Here is a 13235-nt window from a genome sequence, read left to right as displayed (position 1 = left end):
GGGCTTGTATAACAAGGTTCACAAAAGCAGAGGTTGATACTGTAGAACCCTGGACTCCGGGTAGCATTTGCCTGTGTGGTGCACAGCAAAGGCGTCCTCAAAGCTGCAAGAGGCAGCAGCTGTGGCTTGCTAGTATGGAATCGTGCATGCGTTTCAATGTGCTTTCCCAGCCTTCTTGTACTTGCTACTTTTTGGCGGCGTACAGTAGCCCCTCATTATTTTGCTAGATCGGGGAAACACCTTCCTGCCTTTCAGTCTCGGGGGAGGCGGGGGAAGGGGGCTAGGGAGGGGAAGGGATTTTCCAGGGTTGGGAGCGGGGATTCCCTCTCCAAGAACGTGCATTTTCCGCCCCGCCCACCGGAGCCAAGGCGATCCCAGCCCAGCTGCTGGGGCCAGGGAGCCGCGCGCGAAGCTCCCGGAGTCCCCCTGCCCTCGGGAAGGGGTCTGGAGCCCGGGAATCCGCGAATTAGCCTCGCCCCCATTGGTCGTCCCCTAGGTATCTCCGTGCCTTCAGTGTTATGCTAATGAGGGGGCGTCTCATTGGCTCGGCCTTCGGTGGTAGCGCGGAGGGGCTGTAGCGGGGGAGCTCCTGGTTGGCGGGGTTGGAGGGGAGCCCGTGGTCTCCGGGCGCGCGCCCAGCGTGCTCCGCGCACCGCCGCCCGAGGGGTCCTCGCGGGGAAGCTGCGGTCGGTGGAGGAGCTGCACCTGCCGCGGACCAAGGGCTGCACCGCCACGCAGCACGCGCGGCCACCCGGGGCCCCTTTTCCCAGGCACCTCGCTTTTAATTTTCCCCCTCGGGGAAGTAACTTTTGCATTCCTGCCTCCCCCCTAGTCCTGGGGACCAGAGGCGGCGCCGAGCCTGGGGGCGGTTCCTTGGCAGCACCGATTCTCGCCGGAGCCAGACTTTTGCTCCTGGGCTGGGTTTGCATCATCCCCATCACACCCTCTGGAGCGTGGGGCCGGCCCTCTTGCGGTTGCGGCTTCCGGCTCCAGCAGACCCCCCATCCCTGTGCCCAGGCCCCTTCCCTTGGCTCGGCCCCCGCGTGGGTACAGCGCTCCCCATCTTCCCACACTCTGCAACATTTCCACTCCTTCCCCCTCTCTCCTCCATTTGTTGCTCTATGTCCCCCACTCTTTGAGGGAGGATGGTCGATTTGGAGAACGAAGTGCCCCCTCTGCCTCCCAGGTACAGGTTCCGGGATTTGCTGCTGGGGGACCAAGGATGGCAAAACGACGACAGGTGAGTGGTGGGGCGGGGGTGCCTGTGCCTGGGTGCGGGCACCGGGCTGAGAGATGCGCTGGGGAGACCAACATACAGGGGAAAGAAGGGGGGGAGAGAAAGGGAGCCAAGCCTGTGCGAGAGAGTGCAAAGGACTGGTAGATGTCTCTCCATTTTGACTAGAGAGCAGTTGCTAGAGACAAGGAACACTTCCTTTGCACTTTCTTGTCCTTGCACCTTATTTTGTGCATTTATTGATCGCTTGTTCTTTTGTCTATCGCTGCTTTCCTCGGCTGTGTGCGAGGCACAATACATCCAAATGGCATGCATTCTCAGTGCCAAACCATTTCCATTTTTGCCCTCTAGATGCTGTTCCTCAAAAAAAAAAAAAAAAAACACAACAACAAAAAACTGTTTCTAAGTTGATTGAAAAAGCGCTTCAGAAACTTATAACCACCAGCATCCATTTGTTTACTGCTGGCCTGGGCCCACCTGCCACTGGGAGGTGAACATTTGGAGTTGCACGGTAGACAATTAGTTTAAATAGTTAACAGGTAGTTAGGGAAAATGACAACACTTGCAATGGAAAATACTCAAGTGTGACTAAAAATAATGGTATTTGGAACATTTATGTATTTTAATTTAACAAATATTTTACAAAGTAAGTTTCAAAACTGGAATATTTTTTATTAACAAATTATTGCCCATACTTTTTTTTTTATCGGTAGCATTACAGTTTTGTCTACTTAAACTTATGAAATTCCACCAGCTGCCTTTGCCTCATTATTTAAAAAGCCCATTTTATAATTCATTGAATTCAATATTTTTTCTGGAATAGTCATTTTGTGTATCACATGCCACATTTTCTTGTTTTAAAATAATGTATGTATACTAATGAGGCTCCTAATTCAATTGAAATGTTTCTTTGAAGTTCACTTTGGTATTGATTCTCTATTTTAATTACATAAAGTGTCCATTATTGGTCCCATTCAAAATCTTTTCCTCATTCTCCACTGGGTAATACTCTCCCTTTCCTATAATCTCAGTTTCCAATGCTAAGTCGTATCTCCGCATTAGGGGGTCTTCCTTTGGCATAGGTCACACTCTTATTTGGTCTCTTATCCATAATTTACACTGATGTGGATGTTTCATAGATGATACTATTTCAGTTCAGTGTTTTTGTTTTTAAGGGGAAACACATCTATTGGTTAGAAAAATGAATAGAACAGATACCAGTTTACCAGAATGCTTGGAAATTAAAGTGTTGATAAAAGAATATTTAAAACAAATATGCCATGCTAGCAATAGTTGACAAAGAAGCTGTATTTAGCTAGTTAAAAGATTTATCAGGTGAAGTCTAGTGTCCATAGTGATGGAGTCTATATTTATAATTTTAGGATCTTAGGATCATCAGGTAGACTACAACTCTTTATTGTAGAAAGTCTGAGGTGGGTCAAATCAAAGATAGAGGAAGTATCTTGAACTTGGTGGTGGTCACTTTAAAATATACACACACACATATATATATATATATATAAATATATATTTGAATTTTTAAATGTTCATGTGTTGTAATTTTTCTTAAAATGTTGCAAATTTATTCAGTAATTTCAAATTTTATTAGTTCACGACTACCTAAAGAAGTCACTGAAATATTGGTTTTCACATTTATCAAAACATTTCTATAGATTATAATAAATGCTTTTGACTACATTAATGTTAACTTAAACATCATATACTTCCCACGAGGCATCAACCATTTTGCCAAGTTCATCTTTTCTGCCCAGTTATCTGGTTCCATTTGTTGTCCATCACTGGAACAAAGATTCCTGAAATAATATGAACTCAGGCTTCAGTCTTTTGCTTATATATCTTCAGTAGGTGAATGACCTTGTCAAGTCATTCAACTCTTAAGAGTCTTTGTGGGGGCTGGGTGATGGTGCACCTTGTTCAAAGCACAGGCTACCAGTGTTCAAGCCCACAGAACCCACATGGAGGGGAAGCTTCACAAGCAGTGAAGCTGTGTTACAGGGATCTTTCTTCCTATACTCACCCCCCCTTTTTTTCTCATACATCAAAGAAAGAAAAACAAAAAAGGAAAAAATGGATACTGGAGTGGTGGATTTGTCCTAAAAATGGAATTGTGATCTCAAATCTGGAAGCCAAACATGTAGTTGGCATTAAGCACTGACTAGAGCTACCTGTAATCATGCTACATTTTATATGTGTGTATCTGTTTACATGTTTTATATGTGTGTATCTGTATACATATACATATGTAAAATACCTTTGTTGATATAAATAAAAAGCCTTTGCTATTATCTTAATCAGTCATACTGTCCTTGAATATTTTAGAGATTAGGACTCTTTAAGTTGCTGGAAAATCAAATACTTGCCTTGGTAATTTATCTTATACATGTAATGACACTTGAGTTCTGTTCCATGTGACTCAGGTTTTCTCAGGTAGCTCCTAAGTTTTTTCCACTTATTTAAATTGAGTTTATAAGGATAATTTTAGGGAGGCAGGCGGTAGCACAGCAGGTTAAGTGCATGTGGTGTGAAGCAAGGACTGGAGTAAGGATCCTAGATCGAGCCCCCGGCTCCCCACCTGCAGGAGAGTCACTTCATAGGCGGTGAAGCAGGTCTGCAGGTGTCTGTCTTTCTCTCTCCTTCTCTGTCTTCCCCTCCTCTCTCCATTTCTCTCTGTCCTGTCTAACAAAGATGACATCAATAACAACAACAGTAATAACTACAACAACAATAAAAAAGGGCAACAAAAGGGAAAATAAATAAATAAATACATATACAAATTAATAAAAAAGAAAGATTTTATAGGTTTGTGTCATAGTTTAGGCGCTTACTAAATGTTAGTTTTCTTCTTCACTTGCTTTTCCATTTGCAGCTTTGTTAAATATTTTTTCTTCAGAATTCTAGATTCATACTCAGTTAAAGTCACACCTCTTTTGTTGGTCACATGGTTACAAATTTCCATTTTCTTCAGCTTGAGTACAGTGTTATTTTGCTCAGTTATCCTCATGGACTCAATTTTTACCAAGTTGAGGCAGACATAGTAATATCAAGAATTATTATCTTTGACATCAGACTTATTCTTGGGGCTCTGTGACTATACATATTTCACCCACCATGCCTAGTTTTTTTTGTTTTTGTTTTTTTGTTTTGGATTTAGGGAGTGATAAAGAGACACAGAAAAATAGAAGTAGAGACACCTGCAGCACTGCTCCACCACTCTTGAAGCTTCCCTCCCCAAAGAGTGGTCCAGGGGCTTGAACCTGGGTAACATGTATACTTTACCAGATATGCCACTCTCCAGCCCTTAGGAAGATGCACTCTTCCATATAGTTTCCACATGGACAGTTTCTATCAGTAGATTTGTTTCATATTCTACCCATGTTGCTACATTATTTTCTATCAACATCCTCTCCCTGAGATACGATATTTTGTTGTTGCTTCACCCCTGGCTTGAGGAGCACAAAAGATCTGCTTGGACAGCAAGCTGGAAGTGCCACTGAGTACATAGGGTAAGGGAAATGCCTAAGCATCTTGGCTCCTTGGTTAGGGTCATCTGAAGTGTCTTCTACACTGTGTCCAGTGGAACTGGGCTCCAGTTTCCCACAGTGGTAACTGACTGGATATTACTAACTTTATCGTCTTCCTTCTTTCCCTTCTTTCCCTTCTTTTCCTCCTTCCCCTTTCTTTCTTCCTTCCTTTCTCTCTCTCTTTCTTTCTTTCTTTCTTTCTTTCTTTCTTTCTTTCTTTCTTTCTTTCTTTCTTTCTTTCTTTCTTTCTACCAGAGCATTGCTCAGCTCTTGTTTATGGTGGTGTGGGGATTGAACCTGAAACTTTGAAGCCTCAGGCATGAGAGTCTCTTCATAACCATTATGCTACTGACCCCTTCTTACCTATCTACCTACCTTCCTTCCTTCCTTCCTTCCTTCCTCTCTCTCTCTCTCTTTCATTTCTTTCTTTCTCTCTCTCTCTCTCTCTCTCTCTTTCTTTCTTTCTACCAGAACATTGCTCAGCTCTAGTTTATGGTGGTGTGGGGGATTGAACCTGAAACTTTGAAGCTCAGGCATCAGAGTCTTCATAACCATTATGCTACTGACCCTTTCCTCCCCCCCTCCGTCCCTCCGTCCCTCCCTCTCTTGTTCCTGCAGCCATTTTTTTCAACTTTTTTTTCTTTCCACAGGACAGAGAAACTGAGAGGGGAGGGGAAGAAAGAGAAAGACACCTGCGGACTTGCTTCACCACTTGTGAGCAACCTGCAGGTGGGGAACCCAGGGGCTCCTCTTTTTTCTTCTTATGATAGGATTTATTTTACATGAGATTGAGGATTTTTTTTTCCTTTAGGGTTATGGCTGGGGCTCAGCGCCTATACTACATATGACTTCACTGCTCCTGACAGTCATTTTTTTTCCCTCCCTTTTTATTGGGTAGGATGGAGAGAAATTGAGAGAGAAGAAGACAGAGAAGGGGAAAGAAAGACACCTGCAAACCTGCTTCACTGCTTGTGAAGCGACCCTCCTGCAGGTGGGGAGATGGGGGCTTGAACCTGGATCCTTGTGCAGGTCCTTGCTACTATGTGCTCTTAACCTAGTGTGCCATGGGCCGGCCCCCTCCCTCTCCCTTACTGGTGTTTTCTGGGACCATTTCCTAAAGAAATAGTAATGTAGGGGGCTGGGCGGTAGCGCAGCGGGTTAAGCACACGGCGCAATACGAAGGGACCAGCTTAAGGATCCTGGTTTGAGCCCCCAGCTTCCTATCTGCAGGGAGTGGCGTTGCTTTGCAACCTGCTGTGAAGCAGGTCTGTAGGTGTCTGTTTTTCCTTCCCCTCTGTCTGTCTTATCAGGCAACAACAAGGGCAATAAAATGGAGAAAATAGCCTTCAGGAGCAGTGGATCTGTAGTGCTGGCATGAGCCCTAGTGATAACCCTAGAGGCCAAGAAAAAAACAAGTAATGTTCCAGTCTTTACCTGTGTGTAAAGTCTTTACCCTTGAGGAAATCTGAAGCAAAATGTGTATCTTCTGGATATAGGGTTGGATCCTGAAAGTGATGGAGGAATTATATGATGTAATAATAGAAACTTAAAATTTTTTTTTTTTACTTTTAAAATGGAAACACTGACAAGACCATAAGATAATAAAAACTTTTTAACATTAAGATACTTTGCATTTTGAACATTTAAAATTTAACCACAGTGAGACTATCCCAATGAATAAAGGAGATAAAAAATGTGTGTAGAGGTGTTTTTTGTTTGTTTGTTTGTTTTTTTAAATTTTTTATTTAAGAAAGGATTAATGAACAAAAACATAAGGTAGGAGGGGTACAACTCCACACAATTCCCACCACCCAATCCCCATAACCCACCCCCTCCCATGATAGCTTTCCCATTCTCTAGCCCTCTGGGAGCATGGACCCAGGGTTGTTGAGGGTTGCAGAAGGTAGAAGGTCTGGCTTCTGTAATTGCTTCCCCGCTGAACATGGGCGTTGACTGGTCGGTCTATACTCCCAGTCTGCCTCTCTCTTTCCCTAGTAAGGTGTGTCTCTAGGGAAGCTGAGCTCCAGGACACATTGGTGGGGTCCTCAGTCCAGGGAAGCCTGGCCAGCATCCTGGTGGCATCTGGAACCTGGTGATTGAAAAGAGAGTTAACATATGTAGCCAAACAATTTGTTGAGCAATCATGGATCCCAAGCTTGGAATAGTGGAGAGGAAGTGTTAGGGAGGTACTCACTGCAAACTCTAGTGTACTTCTGCTTTCAGGTATATATTTTGCAGTAGTTTATGGATACGTGTGCACATAAGCTCTCTCTCACAGAAACTGGTGTATATCTAGGTTATGGGACTTTGTTAGAAAGTGAACCTCCTGAGATGAAATTAGAGTGTACTATTAAAGGAAAGGTCTCACCCGAGTAATGAAGCTGAAGGGTTGTCATTCCACACATGAAGTCTCTGGACACAGTCTGAGGTGAAGCATGTTGAGGTGGCAATCGTTGCGTTGGTTAGGTTGTGATCGGCGGATGCAATATTATTTGGTTTGGATTGGGAGATGCATACGGGAAAGTGGGCCCTATCCAAGGGTTCCAGGTCTGGGAGAAGTAGGGGCTCTATAGTGGAGATGTGAGGTTCCTGCTGTCTTAGGGTTCAAAAAGACAATCGATAGTTAATGTTATCATCACATTATTTGTTAATTGGGTTAACTTTGAAAAGTCCCTTTGTTATGGTTTGCTGTACAGTACCCAGTATCTTGTATATAGCTGTGCTATTGGATGCTTCTAATCTACTTGGTCTAGGCTTTTGAGAGTCCGCATATCAAATACACAGCCTATATATTAAAAAGATTCAGTTTGTCTTTTGAGAAACTTTGAAACATACAATTGATTTCCCCCTCTCATATTAATTAACTACTGATTTACATGTCTACATTTTGCTAGGAGTGTACGTAAACACCATTCCCACCACCAAAGGACTGTGACCCATCCCTCCCGCCCACTCTCACCCCCCACTGGCCCAGGAAGCTACATGTCTACTCCTCACCACTGGGTTTTTACTTTGGTTCCCTACTTACAATTTGATCAGGTCCTGCTTTTAGTTTCCCTTTCAGATCTTCTTAGTCAGCTTCTGTTGATGAGTGGGATCATCCCATACTCATCTTTATTTTTCTGACTTAGTTCACTTAACATAATTCCTTCTAGCTCTGTCCAAGATGGGTCAGAGAAGGTGGTGGGTTCATTGTTTTTGATAGCTGCATAGTATTCCATTGTGTATATATACCACAGCTTTCTCAGCCACTCATCTTTTGTTGGGCACCTGGGTTGCTTCCAGGTTTTAGCTATTATGAATTGTGCTGCTATGAACATAGGAGTACACACCTCTTTTTGGTTGGGTGTTATGGAGTCCTTGGGGTATAACCCCAGGAGAGGAATTACTGGATCATATGGAAGGTCCATGCCTAGCCTTCTGAGAGTTTTCCAGACTGCTCTCCACAGAGGCTGTACCAATTTACATTCCCACCAGCAATGTAAAAGGGTTCCTCTGTCCCCACATCCTCTCCAGCATTTGTTGCTGCTGTCCTTTTCGATGTATGCCATTCTTACAGGAGTGAGGTGGTATCTTAGTGTTGTCTTAATTTGCATTTCTCTGACAATCAGTGACCTAGAGCAGTTTTTCATATGTTTGTTAGCCTTTTGGATCTCCTCTGAGGTGAATGTTTTGTTCATATCCTCTGCCCATTTTTGGATGGGGTCATTTGCTTTTTTGGTGCTAAGTTTGCTGAGCTCTTTATATATTTTGGTGATTAGTTTCTTGTTTTTGCCTCCAGGGTTATCACTGGGGCTTGGTGCCTGCACTACGAATCCACTGCTCCTGGTGGCCATCTTTTTTCCATTGTTGCTTAGAGAGTTTTTTTTTTTCCTCCAGGGTTATTGCTGGGCTCAGTGCCTGCACCATGAATCCATCGCTCCTGGAGGCCATTTTTTCCCCCTTTTGTTGCCCTTGTTGTTGTAGCCTCATTGTGGTTATTATTATTGCCATTGTTGATGTTCGTTATTGGATAGAGCAGAGAGAAATGGAGAGAGGAGGGGAAGACAGAGAGGGGGAGAGAAAGATAGACACCTGCAGACCTGCTTCACCGCCTGTGAAGCGACTCCTCTGCAGGTGGGGAGCCGGGGGCTTGAACCGGGATCCTGATGCTGGTCCTTGTGCTTTGTGCCACATGCGCTTAACCCACTGCGCCACCGCCCGACCCCCTAGAGATGTTTTTAAAGCTAGAGCAAGAGTGAGTCTATGAGGACTCAGTCAGTTTGTCACAGTAGCTGATTTTTCTGCTACTGGTAGATGATTTACTTGAATTTAAATTGTACCACCACTTTGTAGGAAACACACACTATGCATATACATATAATACTAATGTGTACATATATAATTGATCAGTATTGTACATAAAATATATAATGCTTATGTACGTATAGACTCATATGTATCTTAATGTATTTTTACTTTCTTACACAACATTTCCTCCTTCATTTTCATACTGATACCTTATTCTGAATAGGAGGTGAGGGATCAGAACTAGACTTATCAGTGCAGACATTATGGCAGATCATTAGTACTGGTCTTGTGAACCCATGAAACAACTTTGAGAGCTGTTAAGTGAAAACACTACTTGTGACTTAGGGATGTGTGTTGTATATTTGATGCACATCTATTTCTTTTTTCATTATTATTATTATTACTACTATTATTACTACTACTACTAGCAGAGCACTGCTTAGCGCTAGTATGAGGGATTGAACCTGGGACTTTGGATCTGCAGGTGTGAGAGTCTCTTTGCATATCTATTATGCTATCTACCCCTGCCCTGCAAATCTGTTTCTTTCGTATTCTGAGTAAAACAATACTATAACTCAAATGGTTGGTATAATGTGTCTTTAGCATTCATTTGTTCATTCCGTTAATATTTTAATTCCTGATATATCCAGGGCTTTACCAAGATAGCTTTTGAGAGGGCCATAATAAGGATACATAGCAAATGGTGCTTGGTAAGATGCTCACAAGTATAATTAGAAGTGAATTTTCTCTTAGAATAATGATAATATTGGTTATGTGACAATGTTCTCCATACAGAATTCCAATTTGGTCCTATCAGGAATAGCTTGCTCTGATTGTCAGTAGGATGTTTATTATTTGCTTGAAAAGAAAGCTAAAGTCAGTGGATTTGAAGTGACTCTAAAATGTTCAATAAGTTTTGAATCTAAAGTTACTTGTCGTTGAAACTAATTTCAGTAGAGATTGTGATTGGTTACATATGAAACTCATTCTATGCCTTGCAGGGTTGTTGCCACCTTAAAATCCATGTTTTCTGCTTTAATTTCTTTTTGATTCATAAAACAAAGTTTTAGAATAGTCTTTTGTAGCTGAGTATTGGTAAAGCTTGTTTTTTTAATGCCTCCAGACAGTTGGAACAAGCTTCGTTTATCTTCCTTCATGATTTAGTAATTTCAAAGTTTGGAATGCAATGCACTTGGTGTGAGTATATTGTCATAATGTGGACGAATTACTGCTAATGGACAATTCCCAGTTTCAGTCAAACAGAAGTAGGCCATTTATTTAATTAAGACCATCCTGGTTTTATATAAACTTGGTCATTTGCTTCAACTCCAGTAATTTTAAATGTATCTTTCATACTTTATAGTTAGCACTTGAAAGTAATATAAGCGAGTCACCTAATGCATTTTAGTGACTGAAAACATAAAAGGATTTGAACAAAGGGTCTAATTCAATAAATTAATAGTTTAAGAGGTAATTATAAAATAGGGAAATGTTTGAATAGGTTTAGAAGTACGTGAGCTTATAGATAACAATGCAAATACATTAATACTTATAATCTTATTGGGGGTACGGACTTTGATTTGACATGTTGCACATTTTTAATATTTTTTTCATTTGTAAAGTTTATTTATTTTGGATAGAGACTGAAAGAAATTGAGAGGGAAAGGGGAGAGAGAGGGGAGAGAGGGAGAGCATGCAAAAGAGAGACCTGAAGCTTTCCCCTGCAGGTGTGGACATGTGTTACATTTTTATAATATATTGACTTTATCTCATATAGTATCTTGAAAAGTAGCCAGTTAATGTGAAGTACATATTCTCAGTTTGTAAATTTAGGTTAATAAAAGCAGTTTGAATATTTTAACTGCTAAAATCAGAAGATTTTTTAATTAATTATCAACTGACATGCAGATCTATAAAAATGATTCAAGCATTGTTTGCATGAGAACCCAAATGACGCAGTATTTCTTAGTATTGTTGATTATATTAAGGGAAATTTCCAGGAATAAGGCAATAAAAATTACATACTACTAAAGTAGATAATTGTATAAGAAATAATTCTAGGTATATAGAGGAAGATATAATACAGAGAAATATACTTTGATTGCTATTATTCTTTCAACAGTTACCAAGAATTCAAATATATATTATACACTTAATATATATTATACAAATTATGTGTATATAATGTGTACATTATGTATATATTTACATATTAATCTTTTTGGGGGGTGCTGGGGACTGAACCCAGGACTTAATATATTCTAGTGCTCTACGACTGAGCTACATCCCTGGCACCTCAAATATTTATTTATTCATTAATTAATGAAAAGAGGCAGACAGACACCAGATCATTGCTTGGTCATTTATAATCTTTTGTTTTTGTCTTTTTGTGTGTGTGTGTATGGGGAGAAGGTCCATGGTATATAGTATGGTTGTTGCCTCCTATACTCTCATCTCCACATAAAGGGTGTCTGCAAAACACTGTTCCCCCAAGTTAGGTCTATTTCTCCCATCAGGCACTAGCACCCAAACCCCACCCCAGCCACTTTTCTCAGTCCTTTATTTCGGCACAGCGCACTGTATCCAGACCAAGTTTTAGTTTGTGTTTTCCCTTTTCTGTTTTTATGCGGAGCAGGGATCAATCCTCCAGACTCATACACGCAAGGTATGCACTCTACCACTGAACCACCTCTTTTTTGTACAGTTTTTGTAGAAAAATTAATGTGATTTCTTTTTTCTTTTTTGCCTCCAGGGTTATTGCTGGGATTCAGTGCCTGCACCGTGAATCCACTGTCTGGAGACTATTTTTTCCCCTTTTGTTACCCTTGTTGTTTTATTGTTGTTGTTTTAATGTAGTTGTTGTTGGATAGGACAGAGTGAAATGAAGAGAAAAGGGGGAGGGAGAGAAAGACAGACACCTGCAGACCTGCTTCACTGCTTGTGAAACAACTCCCCTGCAGGTGGGGAGATGGGGCTCGAACCAGGATCCTTCCGCCAGTCCCTGTGCTTTGAGCCACATGTGCTTAACCTGCTGCATTACTGCCCAACCCCCTGATTCCTTTCTGTTTGATGTACTCTTCAAATAATATTGAAGTGGCGGGGGCCTAACGGGGCCTGGAAGGGGTCCTGGAGGGGCCCAGGGTGGTGGCACACTCAGTTATGTACATTTATCAGCAAGCATAAGGACCAGGGTTTTATCCCTTGTGCTCTGCTTGCAGGGGAGGACGCCTCACAAGCAATGAAACAGGCTTGCAGATGTCTAGCATTTTCTCTCCCTCTGTGTCTCCCCATCCTCTTTCAATTTCTCTCTGTCTTATCCAATAAAATAGAAAGGAAAACAAGGAAAAACTGGCCATTGGGATTGGTGTAGTGCCTGCACCAAGCCAGTCCCAGCAACAACCCTAGTGGAGATTAAAAAAAACCCAAAAACACCAACACTTGAAATGTGGCTTTAAACTTAGAATGCATTTACTTTTCCAGTTTTAGTGGGCAATGATTACGTATTGATATGGCACTATATAAGCTTAAGGTGTTCAGCATGATGATGGTTAACTTTGCAAGGATTCATTTTTAACGTGTGAATACACACACACAAACATATATACTTTCCATATAGTATATATGGTTCTAAGAGTGGATTCTATTCAACTTTTGAAAGTATGTAGTGAGTCTTGGGTTAGGGTAGCTGGAGTGTAATAATTTCATTTTCTATAGAATACGACATGTTAAGGAGCTTAAACTTTTTATGAAAGAGCCTCTCCATTAGTGTATCAATACTGTCTTGAGTATAGGTGCAAAGACAAATGTTTGGATGGATAACCAAGAAAATGATTTTATTTACGTTAATTGTCTTTATCAAAATGCTTAACACAGGTTTCCCTTATTTGTTAGTAATTCACCTTTTGTTTATGCCAAAACAGAGTTGAAGTGTCATTAAAAATAATACAAACTCTCATAAAGCTTGTGTCTTCACTGTTGCTATAAAATTTAAAGTTAAAGCAACTATGAAGTTATTTATAGCTTGTACCTATAACTTGAGAATGCTTCAGTATTTTTTTTTTTGCAGCCATAGTGACTGCAGTGTTTTATTTACTTTTTCAATTCATGGTCATGTTTATAAATTTTAGACATTTTTCCTAAATCGTTTTGTAATTGATGCGTCATCTTTG

General features: G+C 41.3%; 1 protein-coding gene across 5 annotated transcripts in view; it reads left to right on the top strand.

Moving 5' to 3' along the window:
* Positions 1-749: 749 nt before the first annotated feature.
* Positions 750-13235, top strand: part of KCNT2 (potassium sodium-activated channel subfamily T member 2) — a 432524-nt gene continuing 420038 nt past the window's right edge. For 3 of the 5 annotated variants that reach the window (XM_060178488.1, XM_007539739.3, XM_007539738.3), the window contains exon 1: positions 751-1240. In XM_060178488.1, coding sequence (XP_060034471.1) covers positions 1146-1240 — 95 coding nt within the window. In that variant the 5' untranslated portion in view covers positions 751-1145. Of the gene's footprint in view, positions 1241-13235 lie in introns of all 5 variants that reach the window. The other 2 variants (XM_060178486.1, XM_060178487.1) reach the window with 1 other exon arrangement.

The sequence above is a fragment of the Erinaceus europaeus genome, chromosome 19, assembly GCF_950295315.1.
Source record: "Erinaceus europaeus chromosome 19, mEriEur2.1, whole genome shotgun sequence".
Taxonomy (NCBI): Eukaryota; Metazoa; Chordata; class Mammalia; order Eulipotyphla; family Erinaceidae; genus Erinaceus; species Erinaceus europaeus.
This window is presented reverse-complemented; position numbering and strand designations above follow the sequence as displayed.